The 17421-nt window shown below is 57.1% G+C and overlaps 1 protein-coding gene and 1 long non-coding RNA gene across 5 annotated transcripts in view; one reads left to right on the top strand and one right to left on the bottom strand.

The window, feature by feature from the left end:
- The window catches only part of Plekhm2 (pleckstrin homology and RUN domain containing M2), a 40690-nt gene extending 24055 nt beyond the window's left edge, over nt 1-16635 (top strand). The window contains exons 2-20 of one of the 4 annotated variants that reach the window (XM_004637705.2): nt 2292-2398; nt 2542-2651; nt 3112-3211; nt 3669-3756; nt 5034-5220; nt 6458-6517; nt 9406-9634; nt 10559-11401; nt 11583-11652; nt 11733-11823; nt 12095-12159; nt 12461-12549; nt 13052-13184; nt 13410-13600; nt 13873-13938; nt 14482-14641; nt 14872-15051; nt 15127-15243; nt 15691-16635. In XM_004637705.2, coding sequence (XP_004637762.1) covers nt 2292-2398; nt 2542-2651; nt 3112-3211; nt 3669-3756; nt 5034-5220; nt 6458-6517; nt 9406-9634; nt 10559-11401; nt 11583-11652; nt 11733-11823; nt 12095-12159; nt 12461-12549; nt 13052-13184; nt 13410-13600; nt 13873-13938; nt 14482-14641; nt 14872-15051; nt 15127-15243; nt 15691-15828 — 3024 coding nt within the window. In that variant the 3' untranslated portion in view covers nt 15829-16635. Of the gene's footprint in view, nt 1-2291; nt 2399-2541; nt 2652-3111; nt 3212-3668; nt 3757-5033; nt 5221-6457; nt 6518-9402; nt 9635-10558; nt 11402-11582; nt 11653-11732; nt 11824-12094; nt 12160-12460; nt 12550-13051; nt 13185-13409; nt 13601-13872; nt 13939-14481; nt 14642-14871; nt 15052-15126; nt 15244-15690 lie in introns of those variants that run through there. The other 3 variants (XM_023722483.1, XM_023722484.1, XR_002822438.1) reach the window with 3 other exon arrangements.
- LOC111818462 overlaps nt 16633-17421 on the bottom strand; it is a 3526-nt gene continuing 2737 nt past the window's right edge. The window contains exons 2-3 of the long non-coding RNA XR_002822439.1: nt 16991-17088; nt 16633-16725 (exon numbers count right to left, since the gene is read on the bottom strand). This is a non-coding gene — a long non-coding RNA (uncharacterized LOC111818462). The remainder of the gene's footprint in view (nt 16726-16990; nt 17089-17421) is intronic.

Here is a 17421-nt window from a genome sequence, read left to right as displayed (position 1 = left end):
GTCCCTGTGCTTTGCCAAGCTTGTTTCAAGTAGGTGCTTTAGACCACTGAGCCATCTCTCCAGCCCCTTGCCTATAATTTTAATCAGAGAAATACTATTTAAAACATTTTTCACCAGTTCGGCCAGCAAAATATTAGACTGATTATATCCAGTGTTGGCCAATGGGTAGATGTGTGTGTCCCTTGGCTCAGCAGCTCTCATTGTTTATTCTTTGTTTTGTTTTTGAGATGGTCTCATTATGTAGTCTAGGCTGGCCTGTGACTCTTCTGCCTCAGCATTCTAACATCAGGGATTGCCGGGGAGATAGCTCAGCAGAATAAGTGCTTGTGTGCAAACGCAGGGCCCTGAGTTCAATCCTTGGTATGGAGAAAGAGAAAACAAACAAACAAAAAATCCTAACATCAGGGATTATAGAAATACACTGCTGCCTCGCTCCAGCAGGTCCGTCCATCCGTCCTTCCTTCCTTTATTTATTTGCTGGGGAATTGAGCTCAAGGCTTTCACACTAAGCTACATCCCCAGCCCAGACAGGGTCTCAGGGTCTCACCAGGGTGGCTTGAGTTTGCCATCCTCCTACCTCAGCCTCCTGGAGTGCTGAGATTACAGGGCTGCACCCCCAGGCCCAGCTTCAGCAGCTCACCACACAGCAGCACCCACATAGCACAGCACAGAATCCACCGGAGGGCTTTTTGTGCAAGACATCAAAGAATTGGAGAGTGAATGCGTGTGATTCAGTTCAGTAGGTGAGCTGGCAGTACGGGTCTGTGATATACCACTTGCCCGGACTGGCCTGAAACTTGCGATCTTCCAGTGTCAGCTTCTCAAGTGGCTCGGATTGCAGGCATCTGCCGTTGCATCTAGCTTAAAAAGAAAGAAACTTGACCCCAGTGTTGCAGTGCATAACAGTACAGTGTGCAGAAATGCCCGTAGCCATCGTCACGAGGCAGTTGTGGCGGCACCGGGGTGAGCCTGGCTTGTAGCTGTAGAGTCTTCTCCTGGTGCTCCGCTTCGCACACTGGGGCTTGACCTCGCAGGACTGAGCCCTGTCCCCGGCCTGTGGGTCTGCTGGGCTAGTACGGTGCCATAGAGAAGAGAGGCTCTTTGTGATGTCAGGGTGGATGACGCGCTCCCCAGAGAGCATCTGCTCATCACTGCGGTTAACACATCTTGCCTACTGCAGCCATCTCTGACCCTGCTTTTAGAAAGGACTTGAGGGGCCAAAGATATAGTTCAGCAGCACAGCACCCACCTGGCGAGTGCAAGGTCCTGAGTTCAAGTCCCACTATCAAAAAGAGGGAAAAAAAACCCTTCAGAATACATTTGTCCCAAGAGCTTAAACCCAGATTCAGAGATCTATACTTTTTTTTTTTTTTTTTTGAGACAGGGTCTCACTATGCAGTCCAGGCTGGCCTTAAGCTCACTTTGTAGCGCAGGCTGGTGTTAAACTCCTAACTGTCCTCCCATCTCAGACTCCCGAGTGCTGGGCTTGCAGGCGTGCTACACCATGTCTGGCTGTACGCTTTTCCTGAGGTCTTTGCCCTGTCAGCCGTCGGGAAGGCAGCAGTCATGCAGGACATGCTGACAGGACCTGGCAAGACCTCCCCGCTCCCCGAGCTTCGCATAGACGGGCTCTCCCTCTCTCAGTGCAGGAACTCAGTGCGAGTTCCCTAGTTAGGCGGAGGAGCTGTTCTCCCCTGGTGGATCCCCTCACCTGCTGTCTGCATCTCTGCATGGCTTCTTTTCCACACTGGGAAGTGTCCTCAGTGTAGGGCTCAGTGGGAGGCTGGCGTGCACCCAGAGTTGCACCCAGCCTTGCCAGTTTCCTCCGGCAGATCTAGTGTTCATGTCAGCCTGTAGCAGGAAAGCCTTGGAGCAGACCCATCAGCCTTTGGTGTGCAGCGGGCAGCCCCAAGCATGGCCAGCATATGGTACAGCTCTGTGTGCATGATGTAAATAGATGGCTCTGTCTGTGATGACCCTGGAGTTGTGCAAATGTGAGCCTAGTCTGAAGCCTAGGACCATGTGACACCTGTGCGGGGCTGTGAATCCCTCCCCAGCATCAAGTTGTCACCTGCATCGTGCTCCTGAGGGCCTTTCAGGAATGGGGTTGGGAGGAAATGGCCTTTGCCTCCTGCGCCCCGAGAGCAAGCGAGATCACAGCAGGGTAGGGCAGCGAGGGGAACTCTGATTTTTGTTCATCGAGCCTGCACCATTTGCTGGGGGTTTTCTTGTCTCCCTTACTTCCAGACTCTGTAGCCCTCCTCTTCATCCTTGTGTTATTTTTATTTCAGCTGCAGAGCTACTTTGCGGCATGTGAGGATGAGACCCCTGCCATCCGGAACCACGACAAGGTCCTGCAGCGCCTGTGCGAGCACCTGGACCACGCACTCCTATACGGGTAGGTGGGGGGATCTGCGGGCTCGCTCGGGGTTTAGCTCGGCCAGCTGCCGCAGCAGGGTAGGATGACCGGGAAGGGATGGGGCGAGGGCACGCTGGGTGCCTAGGGGACCTGTTGTCAGCACGGTCCTCCTGTCCTCGCAGACTGCAAGACCTCTCATCTGGCTACTGGGTGCTCGTGGTACATTTCACCCGCAAAGAGGCCATCAAGCAGATCGAGGTGTTGCAGCACGTGGCCACCAACCTGGGACGCAGTGAGTTGTGGCAGGGAGACGCAGAGCGGGAACCCACCATGCCCTCCTTCTGGGAGGCTGACTGCCTCATGATGTCCATGGCAGTGGCGTTCCGGCGCTAGCCTCTACTTGAGGCCTCTTTTCTCGTGTGTGTGACAGTTGAGGATGCATCAGTGAAGGGGTGAAGGGAAGCAGTACGTGGAGGACAGGACTCCTCACATCCCAGGCAAGCGCCTGTGAAGGAGTCATGTTTCTCTGCACACTGGGGCCCAGGTTAGCCCCCAGGGGTTGCCTGTCTCAGCCTGTGAGGTACACGATCTGCCCTCTCAGTCTGTCTCAGCCGGCCAAAGGCCAGGGCCTAAATTTTTGCAGTGCTGGTCCTTCATCCGATCTTTCTTTCCTTACTGCCTTGCTTGGCAGAAAACAAAAACCACACCCTGACAGACCACCCTTGAGTTACTCCTCCCTCCTCCATTTGTAGGCCGGGCCTGGCTCTATCTGGCCCTCAATGAGAACTCCTTGGAGAGCTACCTGAGGCTGTTCCAGGAGAACCTGGGCCTGCTGCAGAAGTACTACGTCAGGTGAGTGTGCAGCGTGGGCAGTGGAGGCCTGCCCTGGCATCCCATGCTGAGGATGTAGGCTTGCTGGCAGTGTGGCGGTGGCTCTAGGAGCACTGAGGTCCTGCCTGGGCTCCTGTGTACAGGCTCGAATTCCATCGGCCTAACTCTTCACCCAGGCTGAGGCTAAGCAAATGTTCCTCCCTTGCCTCAGCCTTTGCAAGGGTTGCTTCAGGGACAGAGTATTTATAGCAGCTACTGAGAGTCTGCTCACCTCATGCTACAGGCCTATCTGGAGCCCCTGCCAGGCCAGAGCAGTATGGGGAACCCTGGCAGGAAAGGCTTGAGGACAGCTGTCACATGGGTGCTCTCGAGCTGCTAGGGCTGTTATTGTCGTTTCAACACACTTGACTCGCTGTGGAGGTTGGGCGCAGCTGGTAGCTGACCCAGAAGCACCACTGTTGCCTCTTGTGTCTTGCAGGAATGCCCTGGTCTGCAGCCACGACCACCTGACGCTCTTCCTGACCTTGGTGTCTGGGCTGGAGTTCATTCGCTTCGATCTGGAGCTGGTGAGATGTCCTGCCTCCGCAAGGGGGTGGGGAACTTTGTTTCTCAAGTCCTCCAGGGAGAGTTCAGCCATGGTGAGCTGCAGCAGTGAAGGAAGGGCTTCTAGCCCAGTGGAATGGAATGGAGGGGAGTGTTTCTCTCTCTTGGCCTTCTGATAGCAAGAACTCTTGGTTCAGGTCACTTTTTCTTGGTACTGGGAATCAAGCTCAGGACTGTGTTCTTGCCAGGCAGGCGCTTGAGCCATTGAGCTATCTCTCTAGCCCTCAGGTAACTTCTTCCTGTTCCAACACAGAGAAAAGCTCATTGCTTGGGGTATCTTATGCTGGAAGGATTTGCCTTCATGTTTAGGACATAAGCGTGAGTTGTGGCAAGTGCCATTGGCCCATGCCTCCCCGCTAGTGTGCTCCCTGCCCACCGCTCAGACTCCCTGGCTGCCTTCTCTCCCTGGACTGTGCAGCTGTGCTATGTGCTCCGTGGGACGCACATTCTGATGGCCTAAAAGCACACATAGTGCAAACCCTCTACACCGTGTTTTTCTGCTTTACACACATCTATGATAAAGTTAATTCAGAAATCAGGCACAGTAGGAGATAATACACATAGCTAATAGTAAAACAGAAAAATTATAACCATGTAGGTTATTTAATACTTATGAGTTAATTTATTTCTGGAAATTGCCACTTGATATTTTTGGCCTGTGGGGAATTGAAACCATGGAAAGTGAAGCCATGGACACAAAGGAGACCCCTGCACAGGCCGACCGCTGTCCCACGGGGGCTTCGGAGCACTTCTTGGGCCCAGGTTTGTTAGGAGGAATATGCTACATTGTCTTGCCAAACTATCTTCCCTGGTCCCTGTCATAAAGCATGTACTGAAAAAGACACTTGGCAGTAGCAGAACTTGAAGAACATGAGCGATTTTAATAGTGAAAAAGATCAGGGAGGTGCCAGAGGGCATTCGTGGGTTCTGACAGCAGTTTCCTCTATGTGCGCACTTGCGTGTTGCTAGAGTTGCGAGGCAGCACTGTCCCACCGGTTGCCCCTTTTATCTCTGTCACCCCAGAGTGCACCAGTGTGCGAGCAAGAGCCATTCACCATACTATCTTCAGCAGCTCATCTCTGAATTTAACATTAACCTATTGATTTTTCCAAAGAAAAAGACTAGGGGAGAATGTGACAGATCTGTCTCTCCCGACCCTGGATTCTGCAGACCCTAGAAGGTCACATTCTGTGGCCCACCGGAGACCCCCTCTGAATGTCCCTCCTCCCTGCTTCCCCAGGATGCTCCTTACCTGGACCTGGCCCCCTACATGCCCGACTACTATAAACCTCAGAACCTGCTGGACTTTGAAGACCGCCTTCCCAGCTCTGTCCATGGCTCGGACAGCCTGTCCCTTAACTCCTTCAACTCTGTCACCTCCACAAACCTCGAATGGGATGACAGTGCGATTGCCCCATCTAGTGAGGGTAAGTGGCCCCTGGTGGGAAGGAGCTGCACTTCCGCCCTGATGTGAATTTTGGAGCTGCCCCACCCTGGCCGTGGTGTCTCCCCTGGCAGCCATGACCCAGTGGCTAGCCTGCAGTTGAAACCGACTGTTTCCCAGATCTAGATTTCCTCAGAGTCCCTGTGGTGGCTACAAAAATGGATTCCAGGCACAAAAAAATGAAAAGGATTTTATGAATTTTAATACTTTTCATGATAACTCTGGGCACACACCCAGGGAGTTTTCTGAGCAAAGAGGGCTTGGCAGTAGTGTGCCCTGGAAGCTGACCTGGCCTCGCCTGGTGAGTGTTGCCTGCCTTGGGAAGGTCATCCTAGTCTAGGCTGTAGGCAGGAAGTGACGGTGCAACCCTGGGAGGAGGCAGAGGGCCGGGTGGACACAAAACACAGGGCACATTCACAGGGGTCTGCCGTGGTCCCTGGGGTACCTGCTGCTGTACAGGGATGCTTCACGACAGACAGAATCTGTAGGTGACGTCTCGGGCCCGCAATTGCTACAGCAGCTTGGTTTTTCTTAAACTTTAGGTCTCAGTGTTCATTTGTGAAACTGGCCATCTCCCCCTTTTTTCCCTCCTGGGTGTCATCATGTCACTGAAGGGAAGGGGGTCCGAGCACAGGCTCAGCCACCAGGCTCCACAGCTGCCTCAGCATCAGGATTTTGACCTTCCTCTTTCTTTATTTCTGCTTGTGCCATGGGTCGTGTGTCCCAGGTCATATTTCCCATTTGCTGTCTGCAAAACCTCACTGCTCATTGTCCAGGCAGAAGGCAGCAGCTCAGTCTCCTTGGGTTGGCCTCGTGGTCTGCCTAGAAAGGCTGGAGGGATGGGCCTCGTGGAAGCAGCCTGACCGTCCATGGTCTGTCTCTGGCTCCTGAGGCCCCCTCAGTTCAGTTTAACCCATGCAGTTGGGGATATTAGGCAGGACCTGGAAACCCTGGGGCTCAGAAGGAAGGGGGCTCACGGATAGAAGGCGAGCTTAGGTCCGAAGGAGCCCAGGCTTTGCTCTGGATTTGGAAATGAGTGGCCCCAAGGCTTTCCGAGGCACTGGCCTCTGTTCCCTGAGATCATTAGAGGACAGACACATGGACAGCTCACGTTTCCCCTCTCTCGTTCACCCCCGAAGCTCCTGCCCATTGCCCCTACCTACCCTCCTCCTTCCACTGCCTGTGTCTCTAATCTTCAGTTTTGTCCCTCATTTTTATAGATTATGATTTTGGAGATGTGTTTCCAGCAGTGCCGTCTGTACCCAGCACAGACTGGGAAGGTGGGACAGAGTCCTCTGGGACCCTCTTTTCCTGTTTTGCAATGTTTCCATGCCAAGCTTGCTGCATGTTTCAAAATCAGCTCCTTATTATTTATAATAATGTCCATGATCATAACAAGCCACTCTGGTGCTCTAACAGATGGAATTCTGCAGCAGGAGAACTTGGCCTTTAGCGCTAGGTCACCTTTTTCCCCCAGTGCAGGAGCCTGGAGTGTCACTAGGTATCTGCATGTGGGGATGCCAGGTCACCCTGCCTGATAGTGATGTCACTTGACATTTTCAGGGCATTGGTGGCCTGACTGAGTGAGCAGAGACTCGTTCTGGGATGCAGCGTCTTTACACATGCTGGCTGCAAGCTCCGCAGGAGCACCCAAAGGGCAGCAGAGGGCTCGATTCTTTCCCTGAAGCTGTTCTTCTTTCTTTCTTTCTTTCTTTTTTTTTTTTTTTTTTTTTTTGGTGGAACTGGGGATTGAACTCAGGCCCTTTGCGCTTGCCAGGGAAGTGCTCACTGCACTGAGCCATCTCCCCAGTCCCACCTTGGTTTTGTTTTTTGAGCAAGGATCTCACTATATTCCCCAGGCTTGGCTTGGAATCTTCCTGCCTCAGCTTTCTAAACACCTAGGATAACAGCCACAACCCCACTGAGCTCAGCCCTCTTGGGTATTGTTTAAGAGACTGAGGTCTAAGTGACCTGAACCTTTGTACAAGGAGAGTCTAAAGCTTTAAGGCAGATTAAAATAAAATCTATCTTATCTTCCCCCTGCCCTCTGGGAAGCACAAGGGTTTCAGCATTGATTCCCAGCTTGCCATGATTATGCAAAATAGATGTTATTTCTGACGAGGCAAATGCTTCCTCTTTAAATGTGAGGCCATTCCAGATTCCCCTTCTTACAGAGCATCCTGCCCAGGCGGCACTGCCAGCCTGAGGGCTGGCCCATCCTGTGAGCTCGGCCTGACCTGAGGAGCGGGCGATCAGATCATCTGATCTTTCCCAAGTAGTATGGGTCTGAAACAGCTTAACTTTGCAGTAAGAAAATCCAGCCCCGGGAAACATAAATTATGTCACTTGGCCAAGAGAGTGGCATTGCAGTCTCACTCTTTGATTTAAATTAGCCTGGAACCCAGAATTCCATCGTAACATTGTTGGCCCTCAGCCTCTATTGTAGCACATGTGCTGGGCGTTGGGTTTTTTCTCTGATCTAACAACTAACCCCCTTCCTGATGTACCTGTGGCAGTCATTTAACCAACAGGGCCTGACCCCCCTTTGCAGCCCTTCAGAGCTCCCTGTGGCCTGCCAACTAGCAGCCCAATCTATGCCTGCTCAGGCCTGGCCGGGGCCCAGGGCAGGGTGGGATTTCTGTCACCCTGACCGCTTTCCTAAGCTCCTTGGGCACTGAAGCATTCCCTGGCATGCCCTTGGCAGCTCACTTGGGGAGGCTGTGGAGGAAAGCAGGACTTGGGGACACGTCCAAACTCGGGGTCCTGGGATGGGGCACGGGTGGCTGCCCCATGGTCTTTGGCTTCGTTCCGGAGCTGGTGGGCGGCATCCCAGCTGTAACGCTCACCACAGCCCCGGTCTGCCCTCGGCCTCTCAGGACCTCTCCTGGAGTGGTCGCAGGTTTGAAGGAGGAACAGAGAGCTGGGTAGAGCTCAGGCGCTGAGGGATTCTCTTTGGGGTCACAAGGGACTCGAGAGTGTCAGGTCACTGGTGTTTCCCTGGCAGAGCTGGCAGTTAGGCCACCCTGGTCCTTCTGTCAAAAGGCAGCATGCTTTAAACCCTGGTGATGTGCCACATCAGCAGGTGGCTGCTGGGGTCAGGCCCTGCCCAGGGGTGGTGAAAAACACTTTTCCGCCTCTTCCGGGAAGTAATGGCCAGCTGGATGTCTTCACCCTGGCAGACGGGGCCTGAGCAGCCTGCGTCTACTACCACTAGCCCTCACCCAGGCTATGGAGTTGTGGGCCTCACTTCTTACACTGTCCTCTCTGCCACCGCTGCATGGCCCGTGTGCTTATCACACAGGTGCCCCCGCCTGTTCAGGAGCTTGGGAAGAAAGGAGGGCGAAAGGAGGGCAGATGAGGCCAGCTGTCCTCTGGAAAGGCAGCAGCATCTCCTACCTCTCCCAAGGCCAGGCCATGGGGGACCGTGTGACAGACAGGCTTGCCTGAAGTGGCCTTCTCAGCCCTGCCCCCTTGGGGCCTCTGGTCCTGACCCCCAGGAGTGGGTGCTGGGGAAGAGCTGCATCCTCCAAGGGGCGCAAGGTGTCTCGGGCAGCTCCATTTCCTTCTCGTCACTCCTGTCCTGCTGTTTCACTCTGTCGTTTCTGGCTCCTTCTGTCTGTCCTTCCCACAGGCCCTCCCCCCGGCACCCCCCCTGCCCTCTCAGCGTCTGCCTGCCCATTTTCTCTGGTGTCTTCCTCCATTTTTCTTATTTCCTTTTTGTTGCCTTTTGTCTGCAAAAGACCCTTCAGAGGACTTGGGGTACTGCTCCGCCCTGCTGCTGGGTACCCCACCCTCAGAAGGAGGCTCCAAGGTTCACTGTTAACCTGGAAGCTGTGTGTCTGCCTCCTCTTCACAGCTCCCAGCCACCGCAGGGCTGTCAGAGTCACCTGCCTACGGGCCTGAGCCTTGAGGCTGTTTCCCATGGGCCCTGACTATGAACCTGGCCAAATTGTGGACTCGGATGGGCTCCCAGTGGTGGTGGAGGGAGAGGCCCCCCACATGTCCCCTAAAGCACCAATCTCTGTCCTAGCAGGTTGAGGTTTCTGCTTTTAAAGCAGGGTCACCCTGGTGAGGCTTTCCTGGGGGGAGTTTACTGTCCCCCGAGATAAGGCACTGTGGGGCCCCGGCTGGGCTTGACGGGCTGTCTGCCGTCTCCTGGCCCCAGCAGATGGAGACCTCACTGACACCATCAGCGGCCCTCGCTCCACCGCCTCAGACCTGCCCAGCAGCAAGGCGTCCACCAGGAGCCCCACCCAGCGCCACAACCCCTTCAATGAGGAGCAGGCTGAGACAGTGTCGTCCTCTGACACCACCCCGGTGCACACCACCTCACAGGACAAGGGGGAGTCCCAGGTTCTCGAGCCCCCGGACACCTGCACAGAGCTTGAGGTCATCAGGTCAGCAGGGAGGAATGGCCAGCGTCGCGTTCAGTCCAGGGGCAGCCTCCAGGGCAGTGGAGCATCTTCCAGAAACTAAGAAGTAGGCCCTCCCCACCCTCAGGCAGTTTGGGTTTGAAGCTTTGTTGGGGGTGTGTGAACCCAGGGCTTTGCACTGAGCTACCTTCCTATCGCTTTATATGCATTTTTAAAAAAATTGGTGGGGAGCTGGCCACACAGCTCAGCGGATTAAAGTGCCTGCTTCGGCAGACAAAGGGGCCGGGAGTTTGATCCCCAGGCCTGCTGTGCCAGTACTGCCCCTGGGGCTCCCTGAGATGGCGATTGAGACTGGGCATGGTGTTGTACACCTGTAATCCCAGCACTTGGGAGGCTGTAAACAAGAGGATCACTATGAGTCTGATCTACACAGTGAGACCCTGTAGACTATGTCCTAAAATATAAAAAAAAATAAATGTGAAAAAATTGGTGGGGCCGGGGAGATGGCTCAGTAGAATAAGCGCAAGGGTCTGAGTTCAATCCCCGGTTCCGCCAAAAAAAATTAAAAATAAATAAAAGAATAAAAATAAAAAATAAAAAATTGGAGACAAAGTCTTGCTAAGTCATCCAGGCTGCGTTTGTCTCCTGGGTAGACAGAGGTAGTGCAGGTTCATCCGCTGGAACTCACAGGACCTGCTCGGTGCTCCCTTCACCAGCCACTGCCCACATCCCTGTGCTACCCCCATCCCACACCCACCATACCCTTCTCAGCCTGCCTCTGCTGGCCCCAGGGACCCCTCGGGCCTGGCCCCTCCCCCGCAATATCCAGGACCATGGAGTTTCTGGCGGTGCCCTCAGAGAGCACGTGCCCAGGGTTACTCCCCACCCAGCCTGGCCTGTTGGGATGGCCCTCAGGTGTGCACGACCTCCCCGTCCCTGCTCCCACAGGGTCACCAGGAAGAAGAAGACAGGCAAGAAGAAGAAGATTAGACCAGAGGAGGAAGCAAGTCCACTTCACCCAGTCCCCGGCCAGCAGCCCGGTGCCAGGCAAGGGGATGGTGAGAACCTGGCCAGCAGCCTGGGTCTTGGACAGCACTCGCCGGACACCACCTTCGCCTCCCCACCGGAGGAGGGCGAGGGCCCCAGCAGCACTGCCGAGAGCAGCGAGCACTCTGAGCTTGGCCAGGTGGGCCTGCTGATCCCCGAGATGAAGGACACCTCCATGGAGTGCCTAGGACAGCCACTGAGAAAGGTCATTGACCAGCTCCACGGACAGCTGGACCCCAGCACCTGGGGCTCCCACATCGAGCCCCCAGACCAGTCCTTTCGGACCGGCTCTCCCGGGGAGGCCCCGGAGAAAGCACCATTTGGGGACTTTAGTGAGGGGCTTCCAGCCCCCATGGACTTCTACCGTTTTACCCTCGAGAGTCCAAGCACTGTTACATCAGGTGGCGGCAACCATGACTCTGCAGGGCCTGGCCAACCGCTGCATGTTCCTGGTGGCCCTGAGGCTGCTGGCCAAGAAGAAGAGGGAGGAAGAGGAGAGGGACAGACACCTGGGCTCTTAGAGGATGTGCTGGGCCCAGCTCCAGACACGCAGACCCTGGAAGAGGACTCTCAGCTGCCCCTAGCCCATGAGGGGCCTGGGTCCGAGCCTGAGCCGCAGACCCAGGAGGCTCCCTGCACACTTAAGGGGGACCGGACCAGTCCGTGTCTGAGCAGCGCCGAGGACTCCGGGGTGGACGAGGGCCAGGGCAGCCCTTCTGAAATAACCCATTCCTCAGAGTTCCGGTGAGCAGACGTCTGTGCTGGCGCAGGAGGCTGCCATCCCTGGAGCAGGGCACAGGAGGCCTCTGACCTCCCAAAAAACTAAGCTCAGAGCCCTGAAGACGGCGTCTGGGTGGGAGGTGGGAAGAGGCGCGACCGCCACTGCCCTGAGTGACCCTGCCCTCCCACACCGCCCCTCTCACAGGGTAGACAACAATCACCTACTCCTGCTGATGATCCACGTGTTCCGGGAAAACGAGGAGCAGCTGTTCAAGGTAAGTCCTCAAGTGGGGAGGGGTGGAGACCCCGAGAGGGCGGCTGGGCCCGCGGAGCTCAGCGACACACTTGCCCACAGATGATCCAGATGAGCACGGGCCACATGGAGGGCAACCTGCAGCTGCTCTACGTGCTGCTCACAGACTGCTACGTCTACCTGCTCCGCAAAGGTGCCTGCCACCCCCAAGGAGGGGTCTGAGCTTCAGACCCCCTTGCCCAGTCCCCTCTCCTCTGAGTGGCATGTAGCAATGACAGTGGACCCCAGGAAGGTGTCGCTAGCTGAGCCTGGGGTTCTGCCCCAAGAGCGCCCCTGTCTTTTCCCTACTCTGTCATTTCCAGTGCAGGCAAGGAGGGTCCTCCGTGTGAGGGGCCCGGGTCTTAGGAGTGGGGCCAGGGGAGCAGAGGCCAAGGGGTAATAGGCCTTGGGGTCTCCTCTCTCAGGGGCCACAGAGAAGCCATACCTGGTGGAAGAGGCTGTTTCTTACAATGAACTTGACTATGTGTCGGTGAGTGCAGGCTCTGCAGGTGGCTACAGGGCTTCCCGGGCCACCCACCCTCAGAGCTGCAGAGCAGGGCGTGTCTCAGGGTTGGGTGCAACTAAGTTCTTAAGCTTGTGGATCTGTACTGGGAGCAGGGGCCAAGCATAAAGACACCTCTTCTCTGGGGCATGGGGCTCACAGCCCTCCCTAACTCACGCTGGCCCCAGGCTTTAGGGCCCAGTGCCCCCAGGGTGTGCTTGCTTCTTCCCTGTGGGCCGCACCTCCTCTGCCCAGCATCGGCCAAGCCCCACATGGTGTCTTCTGGCAGGTCGGCCTCGACCAGCAGACTGTGAAGCTGGTTTGCACCAACCGCAGGAAGCAGTTTCTGCTGGACACCGCAGACGTGGCCCTGGCTGAGTAAGTGCCAAGCTTACGCTCCACAGGACTGCATAGCCACATCTGCCTGTGTGCCATGGCTGGGGGTGGAGGGCAGGACTTGGAGACACAGGATGGGGAGCAAATTTGTTCCCTCTGGAATGTCGCCAACAGAGTGACCCTTGTAACTTTTGGAAGGGACGGGGCTAGCGTGAGTCATCCAGCCAGACAGCAGGCAGAGAGCCTGCAGCAGGAGGTGGAGGAGTACCCTCAAACATTTACACACAAACCATGTATGTGCAAAATGAGACATCACAATGGTGGGCCACCTGAGGCCTGCTGGTCGCACATTTTCCTTCAAGCTCTAGGTCCTCCTGCTCATTAAGGGACAGTCAGGCCAAGGGTTCCCAGCACTTGGCTTCCAGCCAGGCCCCTCTGCCACATTTCTGTGGGCTTTCTGGTGGGCAGGCGTTCTTGGGACAAAGTCCTGTCTGTTGAATGCCTATCTCCAGGCTTCTGACAGCCAGCCTCACTCCCTGAGCAGGTTCTTCTTGGCCTCTCTGAAGTCAGCCATGATCAAAGGTTGTCGGGAACCACCCTACCCCAGCATCCTGACAGATGCCACCATGGAGAAGCTGGCACTGGCCAAATTTGTGGCCCAGGAATCCAAGTGTGAGGTCAGCACCTGGGAGCGGGGTGTGGTGCTTGTAGGCTCAGCAGTGGGAGACGTGTAGCATTAGGGCTCAGGGATGTGGGCACCCCACCACACGTGCGCGCACGCAGTCCTCCTGCCTGCAGGGTGCATCCTGGGTGAAGCGCCTTGCCCTCTGAGTACGTGCTGCTGCCAGCCCAGCCTCCTACCTGCCTCAGAGCTCACACCTGTCTGCTGCCCCCTCCTGCAGGCTTCCACTGTGGCCGTGCACTTCTATGGGCTCGTGCACTGGGAGGACCCCACGGACGAGGCCCTGGGCCATGGGCCTTGCCACTGTTCGGCCCCCGAGGGGGCGATCACCAAAGAGGGTGTGCTGCACTACAAGGCGGGCACCTCCTACCTGGGCAAGGAGCACTGGAAGACCTGCTTCGTGGTGCTCAGGTGGGTGCCCAGCAGCTCGGCCCAGAGCGGAGAGGCCAAGAGCCGCCGCCCTCCCCCTCCACAAGCTTTGGAGTGGGCACACCAGACCTGAGCCCTTGTTGCATAGCCAGTCCCTGCCATCCCTGTCAACTCCTTCAAGCATCCTTCCATAGAAAGGGCCCCACGTCCTCTGCCTGGGCTTCACAGCCACTGTGTGGATGACCCCAGGGATGGGGACTCGGCCTGGCGCCCCTCCTTGGCCAGGCCTCACCCTCCTGTGTTGTGCCCTGCAGCAATGGGATCCTCTACCAGTATCCCGACCGGACTGATGTCATCCCCCTGCTCTCAGTGAACATGGGGTGAGTGGCCGGGAGATGGGGTGCTGGGCAGGTGTGGGGCCAGATGCTGCTGCCTGAAAGCCATGGCCCTGGCTGAGCCTGGGCCCAGAGCGTCCCTGTCCCCTGTCCCGTCAGTCCAGCCTCTGCCCCTCAGCCGCATCCTGCCTATCCATCCAGCAGTGGTAACTGGTTTTGCTGAGGTTTGCTGAGCTGAGGCTATGAGGAGCCTGGGAGGGAGGAGGGAGGAGACAGGCACTGCCTGGGGAGGGTCCCATCTGGTATGAGGCTGGCCCCTCTGGCAGCGCCCCAGAAGGCACCAGTGCTGAGCAGTAGAGCTGAGCCGACTCTCACCTTGGGTATCCAGAAATGTTGGAGATAAAACGAGTCAGATGGAAGGGGTGGGGCCTTGAGGGTCCGCCACCTCCTGGGGTCTAGACGACTGTCTGGTGCCCTCTGCACCATCTGGTACTCTCCATGCCGCATGCCACCAGCCCACCCATGGGGTTCCCACTCTGCCCACCCTTGCTTCCTCGCTCCCGTTTCACCCCTCCTCCTCTGGCCCAGGGGGGAGCAGTGCGGTGGCTGCCGGAGATCCAACACCACGGATCGGCCCCACGCCTTCCAGGTCATTCTCGCCGACCGGCCCTGCCTGGAGCTGAGCGCCGAGAGCGAGGCTGAGATGGCCGACTGGATGCAGCACCTCTGCCAGGCCGTGTCCAAAGGGGTGAGCACTTCCTTCTCCCTATATACCTGTCAGGTCCCATCAGGAACCCCTGGGGCCACCCCAAACTCACACCAGCTGCAGAGCAGCCCAAGAGGATCTAGATGGGGGACCCTGGAGCTCAGGACCCCCTTCTCCTCTCCCGACCCACAATCCTGAGGGGCAGAGCCTGCCAGACCCCTCACCTGGCTTCAGGCGCAGACTGCCTATAGGATGCACTGCCCATACCTCAGGTCGTCCCCCAGGGCGTCACTCCCAGCCCCTGCATCCCCTGTTGTCTGGTGATCACTGCGGACCGCCTCTTCACGTGCCACGAGGACTGCCAGACCAGCTTCTTCCGCTCACTGGGCACAGCCAGGCTGGCCGACATCAGTGCTGTTTCCATGGAGCCGGGCAAGGAGTACTGCGTCCTGGTGAGCTAGGGGTGGGCGAGGGGTGACACGGGCCTTTGGGGGAAGGCCCTTGCTCACCTGGTCCCTGCTGCCTAGGAATTCTCCCAGGATGGCCTGCAGCTTCCCATTCCCTGGGTCATCTACCTGAGCTGCACTTCCGAACTGGACCGTTTCCTGTCTGCACTGAACTCTGGGTGGAAAGCCATCTACCAGGTACCTAGCTGCCCAAAAGCCCCAACTGTTCCCAACACCTGGTCTGACCTCTAGGGTCCTGAGCACAACAGTAGGCCAACAGCTTCAGGACAGGCTAGAAACAGGGCTGTAGAGTAAAGCACTGGCTCAGTGAGTCTGGTAAAAACTTAAAAAAGAGCTAGGGTTGCTATTCCTGACCTCTGCTGACAGGGTCGGGGCTGAACTGCAGGACCGGCATTCTGCTCTATAGCTTAACCCCGAGTGGGAGGGGCTTGCTGGCCCTGGAGAAGGGCATCGAAGCTGTTGCTGCTCTGCAGCCCTGGGAAGCCCAGCAGGAGGAGGCAGCAGTGTGGAAGCTGCTCACAGGGGAGGCGGGGGTGGGGGGCAGAGGGTCAAGGCAGAGCCCAGGATTAGGCCCTGGCAGTGGGGAGCCTGTAGCCCTCCATGCCGCTGCCTGCCCCAACACAGGTGGACCTGCCTCACAAAGCAATCCATGAGGCCTCCAGCAGGCAGAAGTTCGAGGACGCCCTGAGCCTCATCCACAGCGCCTGGCAGCGAAGCGACAGCCTCTGCAGAGGCAGAGCCTCCCGGGACCCCTGGTGCTGAAGGTGGAGTTGGGTGGCATCCCACGCGGACAGGAAGGGGAAGCTGGCTGACCAGAAGGAGCACTGTCCTGTGTCACTATGCCGCCCCGGAGCCGGGCCCCCACTCGCGTCCTACAGCACACTGACTGCTGCACCGGCAGCAGAACCACGAGTGTGGCTTGAGATGGGGCCTCTCCACTCCCAGGGGTCCGGAGCGGTGCCCAGCACCCCAGTACCTGGTAGTAGCTGAGGTCGCTGGGGCAGAGGGTCTGAGCCCTGTGGGCTCTGCAGACGCATACTTCTTCCTGAGCCACCACTGTTCAAGATGGTGATGAGAGTCCATCTAAGGAGGGAACAAAAGGGCCAGGAGGGTGGGAGCCCGTCTTTCCCCCTGGTTCCGGGGCCTGGGCAGACAGGCTCAGGGCCCACTGGGGGTCCTGAGTGCCAGCCACCCTGGCTGGTTTGGGAACGCTCTCCTGGCTGTGCAGGAGCTGAAGGACAGTGTCTGTGCATGCTCCCTCCCTCCCTGCTGGCCCACCCCGTGCCAGCTGCCTGCCTGGGGCCTGCATGCCCATAGCCGCCCTGCCTTCCCCTATCTAGCAGAGCCGGCAGGACCCAGGGCTCAGCTGGCTTCTCGAGCCAGGAGTCAAAGGATGGGGAGGACCTGGCGGAGGAGCGGAGCCCACCAGCCTGGGGTCCCCCTTGGCATCTCCTGACTGTCCCTTGCCAGCTGGAGCCAAGCCCTCCCTGGGCTTTGCCAGAGCCCTAAGGAGAAGGGGTCAGTGGCTTGGGTTTTGTTTTTAAAAATAAACAGATATGTTACATTGCCAACACTTGTCGGTGGCTCTCTTTGAGTAAAGGTGGCTGGAGAGCTTCCTCCCATTCTGCAAACTTGTCTCCATCATTGTCTGTCTGTTGCCTGGACACAAACCCAAACCTCAAACCTGGAACCTCGGCTTGGAGGAGCACAGGCCCTGGGAGCCTGCCCCACCCCCACCCCACCCCCATCTACAGCTGCAGTGGGGAGGGGCTCCGGTGGGTCCCTATGGCCAAGTGACTAGGTCACTCCTCACTCGGAGGCCCTTATGCTTCTATCAGGGCGCTGGGGGAAGCAAGGGTGGGGTGACAGCAGAGGCAGGGCAAGTGCACCCCCCGTTATCGAGTGGGGCCCCGTGTAGGCACACCTTCCCACAGCAGTCTCCAGGGGCCCTTCTGACGTAGGTGTCGCTCTAGTAGCTCCACCTCAGCTGCAGTGTCTCTTGCGAAGCTCAGCAGAGGTCCACTGGGGGGAAATCCATTCTGAGTAGTGCGATGAAATCTCCTGTCCCAGGTACAAGCTATTCCTCTGGCCACGGTACCCTTGCCCTTCTGTCAGGCTGACTGCGATCGTATGGAGGCCCCCAGATGCAAGACTAGTGCTCTCTTCCTCTCCCTTCCCTGCCCCATCCGGTCTCCATGGAAATGAAACCCAGGGCAAGTCTAGCCCTGAGCAGCTCCCCTGCCTCCAATGCTTCCTTTAAATGAATGGTGAGGGCTGGCGAGATGGCTCAGTGGTCTAAAGCACCTACTTGAAACAAGCTTGGCAAAGCACAGGGACCGCGGTTCGATCCCCCAG

The sequence above is a fragment of the Octodon degus genome, unplaced genomic scaffold (genome assembly GCF_000260255.1).
Source record: "Octodon degus isolate 3935 unplaced genomic scaffold, OctDeg1.0 scaffold00092, whole genome shotgun sequence".
Taxonomy (NCBI): Eukaryota; Metazoa; Chordata; class Mammalia; order Rodentia; family Octodontidae; genus Octodon; species Octodon degus.
Note: the sequence above shows the minus strand (reverse complement) of the source record. Positions and strands in the feature narration are given on the sequence as shown.